The following is a 16,423-nucleotide window of genomic DNA, read 5'->3' as shown; positions in this document are numbered from 1 at the left end:
GTATGTGAAAAATAAGCTTTTACAATCAGCATTAAAAGAATAAATTTTGCTACACACAGGGGAGTTTTAATGTCTTGGCTTCACACAGTTTAAGGGTTATTATTAAATAATATACTGCATACCTGTAAAATATGAATAATTTTAATTATGGTCAAGTAATATCATACCTTATTTTATGAACATCTACACTGGGGTCAACAAAAAGTGAAGCCAAAGCAGATTTTCCAACTCCTTGCATGCCCATCATGGCCACAACCAAGAAGTTGCTTTGGTCTAATAGGTAAGGGCTCAGGTCATCACAAAGGCTGAGAGACTCATCTAGAAGTCTTGCTGGACCCTTCATAATCCTCTCTGGTGTGAGAGAGGCTGTGGAAAATGTTATACACTAAGTTACACAGTTCAATACCAATCTTCGTTGAAGTTTTAGTTCCCTTAAAACTAAGAAAACCAACATTTGCGTAACATCTTACAAACAGCTTACAGAATGAGCTTTAATTTTTCAGTTGTTTCCACTTGTGTTACTGTGGTTCTGATGAGAATAATAAAGTTTAATCAAGAAATGTGTATGCTGAGAAAGCCTAAGGAGAAAATGGTAGTTATGAGTAAAAGTGGTGAGACAAGGAAAAGTAGAGGTATTGGTAAGGCAAAGAAAGCATTTCGAGTCCTTAATCTAGAACAAAAGGAGGCAGTGATTCCATGCACATGGCACAGAGGAACAAGACATTAAGAGGAAGAGGCAGACATTAGTGTGAATGAAATGGGTGAGGCATCAGGCTAGAGTGAAAGAGAAAAACTCTGAGAATGGATGAGAGTAAGACAAATACTGACAAGAGGTAGGGTAGGGATAGTATTGGAATGGATGATGTATTTGTTTAACATACAGATGAAAGAGAAATTATCAAAGGAGTGGTAGAGAGCATGCACAGTTCCTATGAATAAGAGAAAAGATGAGTGTGTAAATACTATTGGGGAAGAATTCTTTTGAGTATAGGTGATAAAATGTATGGCAGAATTGTCAAAAGTATTTTTTTTTTTTTTTGCACCTCAACGGTAGTTCCCCACCAAGGCAGGGTCAGCTGCCCAAAAAATGAGCTAAGGGATGGGGAGGAGTAAAATTATAGAGGAACAAGGATTTAGGAATGAAAGGATGTGGGAATTGTGTTAAAATATATGTAGCGAGCAACACACCCACAAAGTGATCTTCACAACCACTGAAATACTCATCAGACAATTTTAAATATGATATACTGTGCTCCAATCACAACCACATTGAAGGACATACAAGCATAATTCTATGCCTAGAGAACCTAAGAAATAGCCACATGTACGAATGTTCAGTACATTTAACTTCAACATCAGAAAAGTGACTAGGACAAAATAATCATAGAGCTATAAGATATATTGCCTAGGAAATGGTCCTGAGAGCCTTAACCCATAAACCCAAACTAGTGCACGAAAAAGCTGAATATGTATTGAAACAGAGCCTGTTTAAAATACATTCCACAGAGAAGTCCTACATTTCCCAAATCTCTCTCTCTCTCCTCTACACTTCTCTCTTCTCCAGGTGCATATACGCTTACTATAACCCACTTTTCACATCCAACCTTTATTTTACTCCACATAATCCTTGAATTAATACATTTGTAGTCCATCTTTTCCTGCCATAACTTATCCTTCAATATTATTGCTACTCCTTCTTTAGCTCTAACTATTTGAAACCCCTGACCAAATCCCATTTATTCCTCTCCACTGAAACTCTCCTACCCCCTTCAGCTTTGTTTCACTTAAAGCCAGGACATCCAGCTTCTTCTCATTCACAACATCCACAATCATCTCTTTCTTATCATCTGCACAACATCCACGCACATTGAAACTTCCCACTTTGACAATTTTCTTCTTCTTTTTAGTAGTTATTACAGGAAAAGGGGTTACTAGCCCATTGTTTCCGGCATTTTAGTCGACTTTTACAACACGCATGGCTTACGGAGGAAAGATTCTTATTCCACTTCCCCACGGATATAAAAGGAAAATTAATAAGACCAAGAACTATTAAGATAAAATCAAAGAAAACTCAGATGAGTGTGTATAAATAAACATGTACATGTATGTGTAGCGTGACCTAAGTGTAAGTAGAAGTAGCAAGACGTACCTGAAATCTTGCATGTTTATGAGACAGAAAAAAGACACCAGCAATCCTGCCATCATGTAAAACAATTACAGGTTTCCGTTTTACACTCACTTGGCAGGACGGTAGTACCTCCCTGGGCGATTGCTGTCTACCAACATGAGAACTCATTCTTTAGACCAAGAAAGTTTAAATTTAAATGAAATCAGCAAGGCTTTAGGTGTAGACATAGCCCTTTTACACAATGAGGCTGCAAGAGCACTGGCAAAGAATTACAGACCAGTACCACAAACATCACATATCATGAAGTCTTTGAAAGGGTAGCAATATCCCAAACTACTAATTTTATTGGAAAGTATGATCTACACAGCTGTTCACATATGCTAAAATTGGAATATGCAGTGTTCTTTTTACACTTAATCAAAATACATGCAGGTAAAAATTAAAAAGTGAAGACAATTACACAAAATGGTTACCAGAGTTATAAGAATTTACAAAGACACAGCTAAAAATGCCCTTGTTTGCTGATAGATCATCCCTCAGCAAGCCCCCCAAATGTGCTACATATTGGAATGTCTTCAAGTTGCAATATGCAGCTCAAAAGTGTGAAAGTGGCCATACCAATCAAGATTTTCCAAATATAAAGTAGCTAATAGTTCAGTAAATAAATAACTTCAATACTACTAACCTTCCATCATAAGAGGCTTTGATGCTATTTGGTATGGTTGGCTAGAGGAATTAGCTCCTGAGTTCACAGTGGGGACAGAATCCTTCCTGTAAGAATCATTAGACCTTTATCAAACGAAAATTTAACTATTGACGCAACAGCTCTTTTGTTATGCATGCCTAACAGTGTCTGTACTCAAAATAAAAATATCCTTAATTAGTTAGCCCTTTCATTGTCAGTGCCATAATATTATGGCTTGCAAGCCAGAGTTGGTGCCGTAATATTACACCAAAATTCTGGTGGTTTCCAGTCTTGTGGGAGAAAGCTGGTAGGCCTACATATGAGAGAATGGGTCTGAGTAGTCAGTGTGTGCAGTACATGTATAAAGAAAAATCCTGCAGCACGCAGTGCAAGAGAAAAAAAAACTGACTGTTTTTGGTTTAAAACACCGACATTGCGGTGTTTTTCCTATGGTATTTATGGTTATATTCTAGTTTTCTTGGTCTCATTTGATAGAATGGAAGATTTTTTTTTTTTTTCAACAAGTCGGCCATCTCCCACCGAGGCATGGTGACCCAAAAAAAGAAAGAAAATCCCCAAAAAGAAAATGCTTTCATCATCATTCAACACTTTCACCACACTCACACATAATCACTGTTTTTGCAGAGGTGCTCAGAATACAACAGTTTAGAAGCATATACGTATAAAGATACACAACATATCCCTCCAAACTGCCAATATCCCAAACTCCTCTTTTAAAGTGCAGGCATTGTACTTCCCATTTCCAGGACTCAAGTCCGACTATATGAAAATAATCGGTTTCCCTGAATCCCTTCACTAAATATTACCCTGCTCACACTCCAACAGATCGTAAGGTCCCAAGTACCATTCCTCTCCATTCACTCCTATCTAACACGCTCACGCACGCTTACCTGGAGTTTACCTTGAGAGAGTTCAGGGGGTCAACGCCCCCGTGGCCCGGTCTGTGACCAGGCCTCCTGGTGGATCAGAGCCTGATCAACCATGCTGTTACTGCTGGCTGCACGTAAACCAACGTACGAGCCACAGCCCGGCTGGTCGGGAACTGACTTTAGGTGCTTGTCCAGTGCCAGCTTGAAGACTGCCAGGGGTCTGTTGGTAATCCCCCTTATGTATGCTGGGAGGCAGTTGAACAGTCTCGGGCCCCTGACACTTATTGTATTCTCTCTTAACGTGCTAGTGACACCCCTGCTTTTCATTGGGGAGATGTTGCATCGTCTGCCAAGTCTTTTGCTTTTGTAGTGAGTGATTTTCGTGTGCAAGTTCGGTACTAGTCTCTCTAGGATTTTCCAGGTGTATATAATCATGTATCTCTCCCGCCTGCGTTCCAGGGAATACAGTTTTAGGAAACTCAAGCGCTCCCAGTAATTGAGGTGTTTTATATCCGTTATGCGCGCCGTGAAGGTTCTCTGTACATTTTCTAGGTCAGCAATTTCACCTGCCTTGAAAAGTGCTATTAGTGTGCAGCAATATTCCAGCCTAGATAGAACAAGTGACCTGAAGAGTGTCATCATGGGCTTGGCCTCCCTAGTTTTGAAGGTTTTCATTATCCATCCTGTCATTTTTCTAGCAGATGCGATTGATACGATGTTATGGTCCTTGAAGGTGAGATCCTCCGACATGATCACTCCCAGGTCTTTGACGTTGGTGTTTCGCTCTATTTTGTGGCCAGAATTTGTTTTGTACTCTGATGAAGATTTAATTTCCTCGTGTTTACCATATCTGAGTAATTGAAATTTCTCATCGTTGAACTTCATATTGTTTTCTGCAGCCCACTGAAAGATTTGGTTGATGTCCGCCTGGAGCCTTGCAGTGTCTGCAATGGAAGACACTGTCATGCAGATTCAGGTGTCATCTGCAAAGGAAGACACGGTGCTGTGGCTAACATCCTTGTCTATGTCGGATATGAGGATGAGGAACAAGATGGGAGCGAGTACTGTGCCTTGTGGAACAGAGATTTTCACCATAGCTGCCTCGGACTTTACTCTGTCGACGACTACTCTCTGTGTCCTGTTAGTGAGGAAATTATAGATCCATCTACCAACTTTTCCTGTTATTCCTTTAGCACGCATTTTGTGCAATATTACGCCATGGTCACACTTGTCGAAGGCTTTTGCAAAGTCTGTATATATTACATCTGCATTCTTTTTGTCTTCTAGTGCATCTAGGACCTTGTCGTAGTGATCCAATAGTTGAGACAGACAGGAGCGACCTGTCCTAAACCCATGTTGCCCTGGGTTGTGTAACTGATGGGTTTCTAGATGGGTGGTGATCTTGCTTCTTAGGACCCTTTCAAAGATTTTTATGATATGGGATGTTGGTGCTATCGGTCTGTAGTTCTTTGCTGTTGCTTTACTGCCCCCTTTGTGGAGTGGGGCTATGTCTGTTGTTTTTAGTAATTGTGGGACGACCCCCGTGTCCATGCTCCCTCTCCATAGGATGGAAAAGGCTCATGATAGGGGCTTCTTGCAGTTCTTGATGAACACGGAGTTCCATGAGTCTGGCCCTGGGGCAGAGTGCATGGGCATGTCATTTATCGCCTGTTCGAAGTCATTTGGCGTCAGGATAACATCGGATAGGCTTGTGTTAACCAAATTCTGTGGCTCTCTCATAAAAAATTCATTTTGATCTTCGACTCTCAGTCTGGTTAGCGGCTTGCTAAAAACTGAGTCATATTGGGACTTGAGTAGCTCACTCATTTCCTTGCTGTCATCTGTGTAGGACCCATCTTGTTTAAGTAGGGGCCCAATACTGGACGTTGTTCTCGACTTTGATTTGGCATAGGAGAAGAAATACTTTGGGTTTCTTTCGATTTCATTTATGGCTTTTAGTTCTTCCCGCGATTCTTGACTCCTATAAGATTCCTTTAGCTTAAGTTCGATGTTTGCTGGAAGTCCAAGCCCCTTGCCCACAAAACCTCCTTTACCCCCTCTCTCCAACCCTTTCGAGGACGACCCCTACCTCGCCTTCCTTCCCCTATAGATTTATATGCTTTCCATGTCATTCTACTTTGATCCATTCTCTCTAAATGACCAAACCACCTCAACAACCCCTCTTCTGCCCTCTGACTAATACTTTTATTAACTCCACACCTTTTCCTAATTTCCACACTCCGAATTTTCTGCATAATATTTACACCACACATTGCCCTTATACAGAATGGAAGATATATTACAGAAATAGAGATGAATCTGAATGGTTTTTGGAATAGAAGTACATACCTTGAAATTGAGCTCAAAGTAGCAGAAATGTTCGATTTTTGCCGATGTTCAAGTGTAAACAAATCACACCACATGTCCAATACACAACTAGTGGGTCTTGTATGCTTTCACATATGTGCTGATATTATATATACCATTTTTACAATAATGCAAAAGTCTGCATAACAGTAAATCTATTTTTTGTGTGAATAAAAATTCAAAATGAAAAGCAAGCATAATATAAGAGGGGCCAGGAGTCATGACTAATGAACAGAGAAAATGTTATTTTAGTGCTAGGAATGTCTGCATTGTTTATTCTGGCCCCTATTTACCTTCTAGTCCAGCTTGCCTGCAATGAGCTCATGCAGCTGCTACGAAGTGGTTATTGAACCAGTCGGAAAACATTTCTTGGGTTACCCAGGCTTTTTTGTTGACATAATAATACACAGGTAAATTGCATACACCTTTCAGATATCTCAGACATTTGCTTTTTCCAATCACTGCCAACTTCACCTTGTGTGTGCCTGCAGCATTGGCACAGCCAAAAATAGTTAACCTGTCCTTAGCATCCTTAAAACCTGTTGGTGCTCTGTCATCAGTTGTTGTTAATGTTTTTCTAGGAACATAGCGCCAGTAGATAACTGTTTCATCAGCATTGTAAATTTGTTCAGGACTAAAGTTTTCATCCGATATTATCTTGGCAAATTCGTCAATGTAATTTATCGTGTTTATCGCCTTCTTTACCAAAGGTCTGGCACTAGGAGCTTTCATTTGGTCCATAGTGGCTTATTTAGTTGTTGCAAACACTAAAAAGAATGGAATAATACAAAATGTATCATATGAACTCATGGGATCATCCTCACTGGCTGATAAACAACAGCACATTGGCTGTACATGGAGTGTCGGGGCCGGACGAATGACTTATACCGAGTTCAGTGACGATCACCGAGCCAATATTCTGACGAAAAAACGTTATTTATTCCAAATACGTATTATGTATTCCAATGACGTAATCAGGAGGTCCACTGTATATGTTACAGAACAATAGTAATAAACAATTTCAGACATGGGCTTGAGGCAGACAAAGAGTTAAATGTTTATACACGTCTCCCTCATAGGATACAGGAAAGTATTGGTTTGGAAACAGGGTAGTTGACGAGTGGAACAGTCTGCCAAGTAGGGTTATTGAGGCCAAAACCTCGGGTAGTTTCAAATTTAGGTTGGATAAATACATGAGTGAGGGGGGTTGGATTTGAGTGGGACTTGCATATGAGTGGATAGAGTTATCAGAGCTTATTTCTTGGGTGGCATTGAAAATTGGGTTGGGCAAATATTTTGTTAGTGGGATGGATTGTAAAGGATCTGCCTAGTATGGGCCAACAGGCCTGCTGCAGTGTTCCTCCGTTCTTATGTTCTTATGATAAACAAAATTCACCACATTTTTGTTTGTTGTTGGTCTTCAACTTGTACATGTTATAAGCATTCAGCATGGAAATGTCAAGAAGATGGAAAAAAAAGTTCCATGTACCACTTATAACTCTTGCGAGCACAATCAGCAAACCCAATTTGCATGTCACATTTGTCCACTAATCGCATATTGAGGTTGTAGTCTATCACAGCTGCAGGTTTCAGAATGGGTTCATTGGTCTCTTTATTCTGCATGCTACTGTCTGCCATTTCTTTTCAACGAACTGATGTCAATAACGTGACATCACGTTTGTCATGCCACCGAAATGCCATGATGTCATTGGCAGCAAACACCTGCACCTCACCTTTACGAGTGCCTGTGTCAAACCTAGGTATATGCTTACAATTTCCACGAGCTGTGCCACAAACGTCTGTCATGTTCACTTGCAAAAAATCACTGAGTAAGGGACTTGTGTACCAGTTATCAGTATATAATATATGCCCCTCACTGAGATATGGTTCCATCATTATTCTAACCACATCACCAGAGATACCCAATAACTTTCTGGTATCTCTCAATGTATTACTGCCAGTGTACACAATTATATTCAAAACCAGACCACTTTTACAATCACACAGTACAAATAACTTTATACCAAAGCGTTTCCTCTTGCTTGGTATATACTGCTTGAACGACAGTCTGCCTTAGAACAAAATCAAAGACTCATCAATAACAAGCTTCCTGAAGGGATAAAAATACATATGGCACTTTTGTTTCAGGTACACGAACACATTCCTGATCTTATATAACCTGTCATTTCTGTCAGGCCTTGTTTTGCTACTGTTACATACGTAACAGTAGCAAAAATCGATTCACTGGTATAATATCATTAAACCTGGGGTTGAAATCAGACGTTCTTTCGACCAGTATGTGGTGACAGTGTGCTTATATACATGTGGCATAAGCATTATTGTGGCAAAGAACAGGTATATCTCTGCCACAGTTGTGTCCTTCTACTGGTGTAGCCGTGATCTTGGTGAAAGAATTGTGTTTGCCATGGTGTACTCATAGTATGTGTTGCTTTCCATGACAATAATTTCCATCAGTGGTTCATCGAAGAATAACTAAAAGCATTCTAGTTCAGCGGCACTGTTCCCAAGTGTACACAATGGCCGTATTCCACTTTATGTTTCATCAAAGACATGGGGATTGGGAACAAAACTGGCACCTTGCTGCCAATCCCAGATGCGGTCTTCTGGTGGGTACTGGATATTGAAAAGTGGTTGTGGTTGTGGAGGTTGTTTTTGTGCAGGTTGTGGGAGTGTGGGGGTGGTTGAGGGTAGTTGTGGCTGTGCTGAGTTAGCAGCATGGCCCACTGCTGGTGCCACATGCCACATTCCCATTGTAACAATATCGTCATCTTCACGCTCAGTTTGTAGTGCAGGGCCACAGGATGTACTCCGAGATTTGTTCCTTTTCCTTGGAATGGCACATGACACACTGCCAGAACGCATGCTGCGTCACACATACTGCCGCTTCACTGGAGAATATTCCCCCTCACGTCGCAACTCGAGCTGCTTTCAATAACTTGGAAATCACCATCGCTTTCACTGCTCACATCCGAGTCCTGTACATGGAGAAATAGTTTCCTTTTTCATCCTGGTACAGGTGAACGTGAATGAGACGGCCCAGCACCAGAGGTGGAAGGTCGCGGGTCATCTATGTTTTCATCACTAATTATGTTATCCTGGGCACTGCATCCAGTCACACCCTCCTGAAAACCATGGAATTCACTTTCACTGGCACTTCCATCACTGTTAGAACTATCACATGGGAACAGAATACCTCCAATTCGATGAGGAGTAAGGTAGTGAACCCCCAGATTAAGGCATCATCGGAATAAGTAATATTCGGATTAAGTAACATTTTTTCGTCAAAATATTGGCTCGGTGAACATCACTGAACTCAGTATAAGTCATTCGTCCGGAACGTGTCTGCACGGCCCCCACACTCCATGTACAGCCAGTGTGCCACTGTTTACCAGCCAGTGAGGATGATCCCACGCGTTCATACGATACATTTTAAAAAGTATCATTCCATTCTTTTTAGTGCTTGTAACTGCTAAATAAGCCACCTTGGGCCCAAAGAAAGCTTTTAGTGCCAGCCAGCCCTTTGGTAAAGGGCTGAGAGAGGGGGAAGAATGTGCCTTTTTCAGTGATTTTGCAATATGTACGATATTAAAGCAGCAGGAGTCGATAAAGGCTATAGTGCCAGCCAGCAATAAAGTGTAGCATTAACAGTGTAGCAAGTAAGTTAAGTGATTAATCGATAGAAAAAGGACAGCACGAAACTGACTCCTCCATTGTTGTTGGAGGTATATAGGGCTACTGACTAACACCACTGCCTCTGCTGGGGCCTTCACCACCACTATGTAAGGATTATCTTTCAGTGGCCCATATACACCCAACAACAAACACACTACCACTCATGACATTCTTAATACCATATTTTATTCATTCTAGAGTATAAATCATATTTCTATGTTATTAATATTGTTTATTGTGTCATATTAGATGAATTGTGCTAGATACATAAGACATAGAGCAAATATTAGTGTCATATTGAAGGACTATCTTGTCCTGTCTCCCAACACAATTCCTAACATACGCCAGAAACAACCTCTCTGGAGCACTTTTTTGAGCGACAGGGGTCCAGTGACACTCAAGCTGGTCCTAGTGGCATGAAAAAACAAAGAAGGGAAGTAACCCAGGATAAGGGCTTGGTACCTGTAGTCTTTATGGGAGGGGATTTCCCTTCAAAACAATTGTAAACTCCTCCATCCTCTCCCCTCCTCCTGTCTTCCATTTACTTATTTATTTATTTATGTCTTTTCAAATAGTACATTGAGATTATGTATTTACAATAATGGGTTGCAATGCAAAGAGAGCCTCTATTATGCCTAGGCATTATGGGCCGACTGAACATTATTGGCTTACTGATTACTTAACACTAAGAATTATATCATAGTTGTACAGTAGAATATTAATTATATCATAGTTGTACAGTAGATTATTAATTATAAGTGAATCTAATTTATATAACACAAAAGATATATTCATATATTCAAAAATGCTTTTTGAGAAAACAATGATTCAATTAAATTCCTGTTGACAATGGATAAAAGGTTCAAAGTAATTGTTGAAATTATGATATGGGAATACATAATTATGCGAGTACTGAGTATTTAGCATTTAATCTAGGGTGATTAAGTGGCTTTTGAGAAGAGTCTTAAATTGATTTTCAGACCGGGTTACTTTAGTATCTTCTGGTAATGAATTCCATATTTTGGGGCCCTTTATGTTTACCTGAAGTTTACCTGGAGAGAGTTCCAGGGGTCAATGCCCCCACAGCCCGGTCTGTGACCAGGCTTCCTGCATAGAGTTTTTACACAGTGTGATATGGACACGAGGTTCATCAAAAAGAGATCTGTGTCTTGTGTTATGGTCATGTGTCCTGTTAAGGTTGGTGAAGAGAAGTTTGAGTGGAGGGTTTATATTTGCGTGTATTGTTCTGTGTAAGTAGTAGGCATATGAATAAGTATGAATGTTCTTAATGGTGAGCAGATTTAGACTTTTGAAAATTGGTGGAGTATGCTGGCGGGAGTGGGAATTTGTTATCATTCTGACTGCTGCCTTTTGCTGGGTTATTAGAGGTCTTAGGTGATTGAATGTTGTTCATCCCCATGCACAAATTCCATATGTGAGATAAGGATATACGAGTGAATGGTACAGTGCCAGGAGAACTGCTTGTGGAACATAGCACCGTATCTTTGATAGTATGCAGTCTTAGAGATTTTCTTGGTGATTTGTTGTATGTGTCTGGAACTTAAGGATACTGTCAAGGTGGATACCTAGGAATTTTCCCTCTGCAAGTCTTATGACTGATGATCCATTTAGCGTTATGTTAATTGGATGATTTGCAGCTTTGTTTCCAAACTGAATGAAATAGGTTTTATCAGTATTCAGGGTAAGTTTATTAGTCATCATCCAGGCAGGTATTTTCTGCAATTCGGCATTGACAGTGTTGGCGAGTATGACTGGGTTTGGGTGGGAGACGACGTATGTAGTGTCATCTGCAAATAATATGGGTTTGAGTAGCTGAGATGCATTCGGTAGATCATTGATGTAGATGAGAAAGAGGAGTGGTCCAAGGACACTTCCTTGTGGGACTCCTACTGTGATTGGTTGGGTGGAGGAGTTTGCACCATTTACATATACATATTGAGTTCTGCTACTAAGGTATGACTTTAGGTAGTTGAAGGAGTGGCCTCTGATACCACAGTGCATATATTTAGAGTACAGCAGTTCATGGTCGACTGTATCAAAAGCTTTATGTAAATCAATGAAAATGCCCAGCAGGACTTATTTCTTTTCGAGTGCGGTATATATTAGTTCTAGTATGTGTATGATAGCATCATTTGTGCTTTTATTATTCCTAAATCCAAACTGACAAGGGTTTAATATGTTGTGTGAGACGAGGTAGGAATAGATGCATCTATGAATTAATTTTTCAAAGATTTTAGAGAGCAGTGGTAAGTTAAATATTGGTCTATAGTTATTCAAGTCAGCTTGGTCACCTTTATGGATCGGAGTGACCCTCACTATTTTGAGGATTGTTGGGAAGGTAGACAATTCAATGGATTTGTTAGTGTTGCAATAATTGGTGACAATACTTGAGAAGCTTTTTTGTACATAAAAGCAGGCAAGTTGTTTATGTCTCCTGCCTTGTTTTTAAGGCTGTTGATGAGCGAGACTTTTAGTAGGTTGGTTGGAGCTAGGAATAGCGTATTTGGGTAGGTACCTATGAGGTAATCTGATGGACGAGTGTTTGGAATTTTATTTGCTAAATTTTTTCCTATGGTGAAAAAAACATTGAGTGTTTGCTGTTTCGGTTGGAGTGAGTTGGGGTTCGTCAGATTTTGTTAGTTTGATTGTTTTGTTTTTGGATAACTTTTTAGTTCCAAGAATTTCAGATAGAGTTTTCCAGGTTTTTTTCATATCACCTTTGATGTTATGTAATCTATTTTCATAATACAATTTTTTTTTTAGATCTTCTTATCAGGCTGGTAAGAGCTGACGAGTAACGTTTAGACCGTTCTCTAGTTATTTGACCCATTCTATTCTGTTTTTCATATTTGTGCTTTGTGTTACTGGATTTGAGGATGCTTGGTGTTAGCCAGGGACTATTCAGTCTCTTTGCTGTGATCTGTTTAGTTTTTTGGGTGCAATGTTTGTTGTAGAGGCAATGGGCTTTTTTTTAGAAAATTATTTATACATTCATTCATATCTGTATATGTTTCGAGCTCATTTTGCCAATTGATGTTATTCACAGCTGCTATAAAGTTATTAACTGCTGTCTTGTTATATAGTCAGAAGGTTACTTTAGTTATGTCTTGTGGCAATTTACCTAGATTAGTTATGAGAAAGGTTGGGTAGTGGTCTGTAGTGTTGTCTGTGATTATGCCTGATTTTAAAGGGGATATGGTGTTAGTCCAGATGTGGTATATTAACCCTTTCAGGGTCCGTCCCGTAGATCTACGGCTTCACGTTGAGTGTCCAAACCGTAGATCTACGCCAAAATTCTAGCGCCGTCAAATTTAGCGCGAAAACGCTCATAGGCCTACATGTGAGAGAACGGGTCTGCATGGTGGGTGTGCGCCATAAACAAAAAATCTAGGCGCCCGCATAGCATTGTGGGAACGCCGGCTCAGTTACCCTTGTTCACCATGCCTCGTCGCAAGTCAGCTCTCACTCCCCGGAAAATTGGGACTCTCCTCTTCCTATCTGATAGTTCTCATACTGAGGGAAGTGGAAATGAAGACGAATTCTACGGCTTTGATCAGTTAGTGACCGAAAAGAATGACCAGGATATCGATAATAGTGCAGAAAACCCTGACGATCCTCAACCTTCTACCTCTGGTGTGGGCACTCGTGACTCACGGTCGGTTGTTCCTCATCGCAAGAGAAAACTAATATTTTCGCATGGCCAGGCCTCTGACTTCAGTAATGATGATGATAGTGACGTGGACTGTGATTCTATTGAGCTTGACGATCATTCGAGTAGTGATAGTGAGGAATCATATTCACCAGTGAAGCATCGGTATGTTTGCCGCCGCATGTGCTCGGGTAGTGTACCCTATGCTGTGCCCAGGGGACGGAGTACATCCCGGAGTACATCCCGTGGCCCAACACCAGTTTTAGGTAGTGATAGTGAGGATGATGTGGCTACACTTGGCATGGATAGACCACAGGCATCAGTGGATGGTGTTAGTGATGATGGTAGTGGCACTGCCATGCGTGACTCACCAGGCCACGCTGGGACCCACGCTGCTGACTCGTCAGTTCAAGGACAAAGCGGAGCGCCAGCCACCAGCCCACCACAACCACAACCACCCGCACAACCAGCCTATGATGTCCAGTATCCACCAGCAAACCGTATGTAGGATTGGCAGCAAAATCCCAATTTTGTTCCCAAGCCTCACCACTTTGATGACTCTCAAAGTGGAATTCTACCTACTTGTCCCCTTGGAACCACGGCCAATGAACTGGAATTCTTTGAATTATTCTTTGACCAGCCATTGATGGAAATTATTGTCAGGGAAAGTAATAAGTATTTTGAGTACACCATGGCAAATACGATCTTATCACCACAGTCAAGACTACACAGGTGGAAAGAGACGACTGTTGCAGAAATGTATTTGCTTTTTGCAACAATAATGCTTATGCCTCACATCTATAAGCATACACAAATAACCCGCACATAAAAGACAGAAGCTTACGACGACGTTTCGGTCCGACTTGGACCATTGACAAAGTCACACTCTATATAGGCAGGAAGAGGTGGAGGTAGTAGTAGTGGTAGTAGTAGTAGTAGTAGTAGTACAAGAATTGTATATAATACCGACAGGATGAAATGACACACGCACAACACCCGGGCATCCCCACAGATCGGCTAATTTCTACCCCGGTCTTCAGTGAAATCATACCAGTGAACAGGTTTATCTTACTCTTACGTATGTCACACTTCTCTGACAAAACCAGGCCTGACAGAAGTGACAGGTTATACAAGATTAGAAATGTTTTCATGTATCTCAAACAAAAGTTCAGCATATACTTTTATCCATTCAAGAATCTTGTAATTGACGAGTCTTTGATTTTGTTCAAAGGTAGACTGTCATTCAAGCAGTATATACCGAGCAAGAGGGAACGCTTTGGTATAAAACTGTTTGTACTCTGTGATTGTGACAGTGGCCTGGTGTTGGATATTGTTGTATACACGGGTAGTAAAACATTGAAAGATACCAAGATGTTATTGGGTATCTCAGGTGACGTAGTGAGAAACATGATGGCACCTTATCTTGGTAAGGAGCATACATCATATACCAATAACTGGTACACAAGCCCATTACTCAGTGATTTCATGCGAGTGAACAAGACAGATGTGTGTGGCACAGTGCGTTCTAATCGTAAACATATGCCCAGGCTCAACGCAGGTGCTCGTGGTGATGACGTGCAGGTGTTTACTGCCAATGACATCATGGTATTACGGTGGCATGACAAACGAGATGTCACATTGTTGACAACCATTCACCGTAATGAAATGCAAGACAGTGGCAAAGTTGATCAAGTGACTAATGAACGTATTCGAAAACCAGTGACAGTGATTGATTATACACAAAACATGCGCTTGGTTGACAAATGTGACATGCAGATTGGTTTTGTTGACTGTGTTCGTAAGAGTTACAAGTGGTACATGAAACTTTTCTTCCATCTCATGGACATTTCAATGCTCAATGCATATAATATGTACCAAATAAAGACTGGCAACAGACCACCGTATGGTGAATTTTGTTTGTCTGTTGTCAGACAACTCATAATGAAGTACCAGGTAAGAACACCTGCTATACAACACGGTCCTCGAATTCCTCAGGATATACCCAAGCGTTTGAGGAGGGAAGGTGATCATTTCATAATACAACTTCCTTCAACTCAGAAGAAATTTGCTCAGAAGAGATGCATCGTCTGTGCACAAACAAAACGACGGCAACAAAGACGCAAAAACACTTGGTTTATGTGTGAGGAATGTAAGGTGCCTCTGTGCATGGTGCCTTGTTTCAAGGAGTTCCACAAGCTCCAGCAGTTCTAAAACCATGTCCAGTGATTGTAAATATGTAAATAAATGATAGAACATTAGTATTATACAAGATTTGTGCATGTTTATTGTAATAAACAACAGTGATAAACAATAATATGATAACTTTAGTGCGGTTATTGTGTTCAATACAGTGAGTTTATATATATACATTATATACAGTATTGGTCTCTCAGGCCCCAAATGTTAGTAGGAATAGAAAAAAATTGGAAAAGAAAAGAAAAAACAATAAAAACCGCAAAATAATGTAATACGCGTATGTGGAATTCGTCGATGTTGCCGCCACCACATCATTTTTGACAAACTTCTTGGCACTGTACCTCGGTAAGTACTGATCAGAATTTTTTTTTGTCTTATTACCTTCACAAAAATATGCTCTTTAATTCTGTAAGAAAAATTTTTTTTTTTTTTTTTTTTTTTTTTTCAAAATTTCTTGGACACTGGAGCACCACTTCAGATTTTGGCCTTGGACCCTGAAGGGGTTAAGGAGATACTTGAGCAAAGTAACATTTATGAAGGGATTCAGGGAAACCGGCAGGCCGGACTTGAGTCCTGGAGATGGGAAGTACAGTGCCTGCACTCTGAAGATGGGGTGTTAATGTTGCAGTTTAAAAACTGTAGTGTAAAGCACCCTTCTGGCAAGACAGTGATGGAATGAATGATGGTGAAAGTTTTTCTTTTTCGGGCCATCCTGCCATGGTGGGAATCGGCCAGTGTGTTAATAATAACAAAAAAAACTTGTCTCGGTGATTCTTGTAGGTTTAGATATTGTT

General features: G+C 40.4%; 1 protein-coding gene across 3 annotated transcripts in view; it reads right to left on the bottom strand.

The window, feature by feature from the left end:
• LOC128690812 (nonsense-mediated mRNA decay factor SMG9) overlaps nt 1–16,423 on the bottom strand; it is a 213,738-nt gene that overhangs the window by 127,431 nt on the left and 69,884 nt on the right. For all 3 annotated transcript variants that reach the window (XM_070088201.1, XM_070088202.1, XM_070088203.1), the window contains 2 exons: nt 2,814–2,899; nt 168–366 (listed from right to left, as the gene is read on the bottom strand). In XM_070088201.1, the coding sequence (XP_069944302.1) occupies nt 168–366; nt 2,814–2,899 (285 nt within the window). The remainder of the gene's footprint in view (nt 1–167; nt 367–2,813; nt 2,900–16,423) is intronic.

This window comes from Cherax quadricarinatus, chromosome 24, assembly GCF_038502225.1.
Source record: "Cherax quadricarinatus isolate ZL_2023a chromosome 24, ASM3850222v1, whole genome shotgun sequence".
Lineage (NCBI taxonomy): Eukaryota > Metazoa > Arthropoda > Malacostraca > Decapoda > Parastacidae > Cherax > Cherax quadricarinatus.
This window is presented reverse-complemented; position numbering and strand designations above follow the sequence as displayed.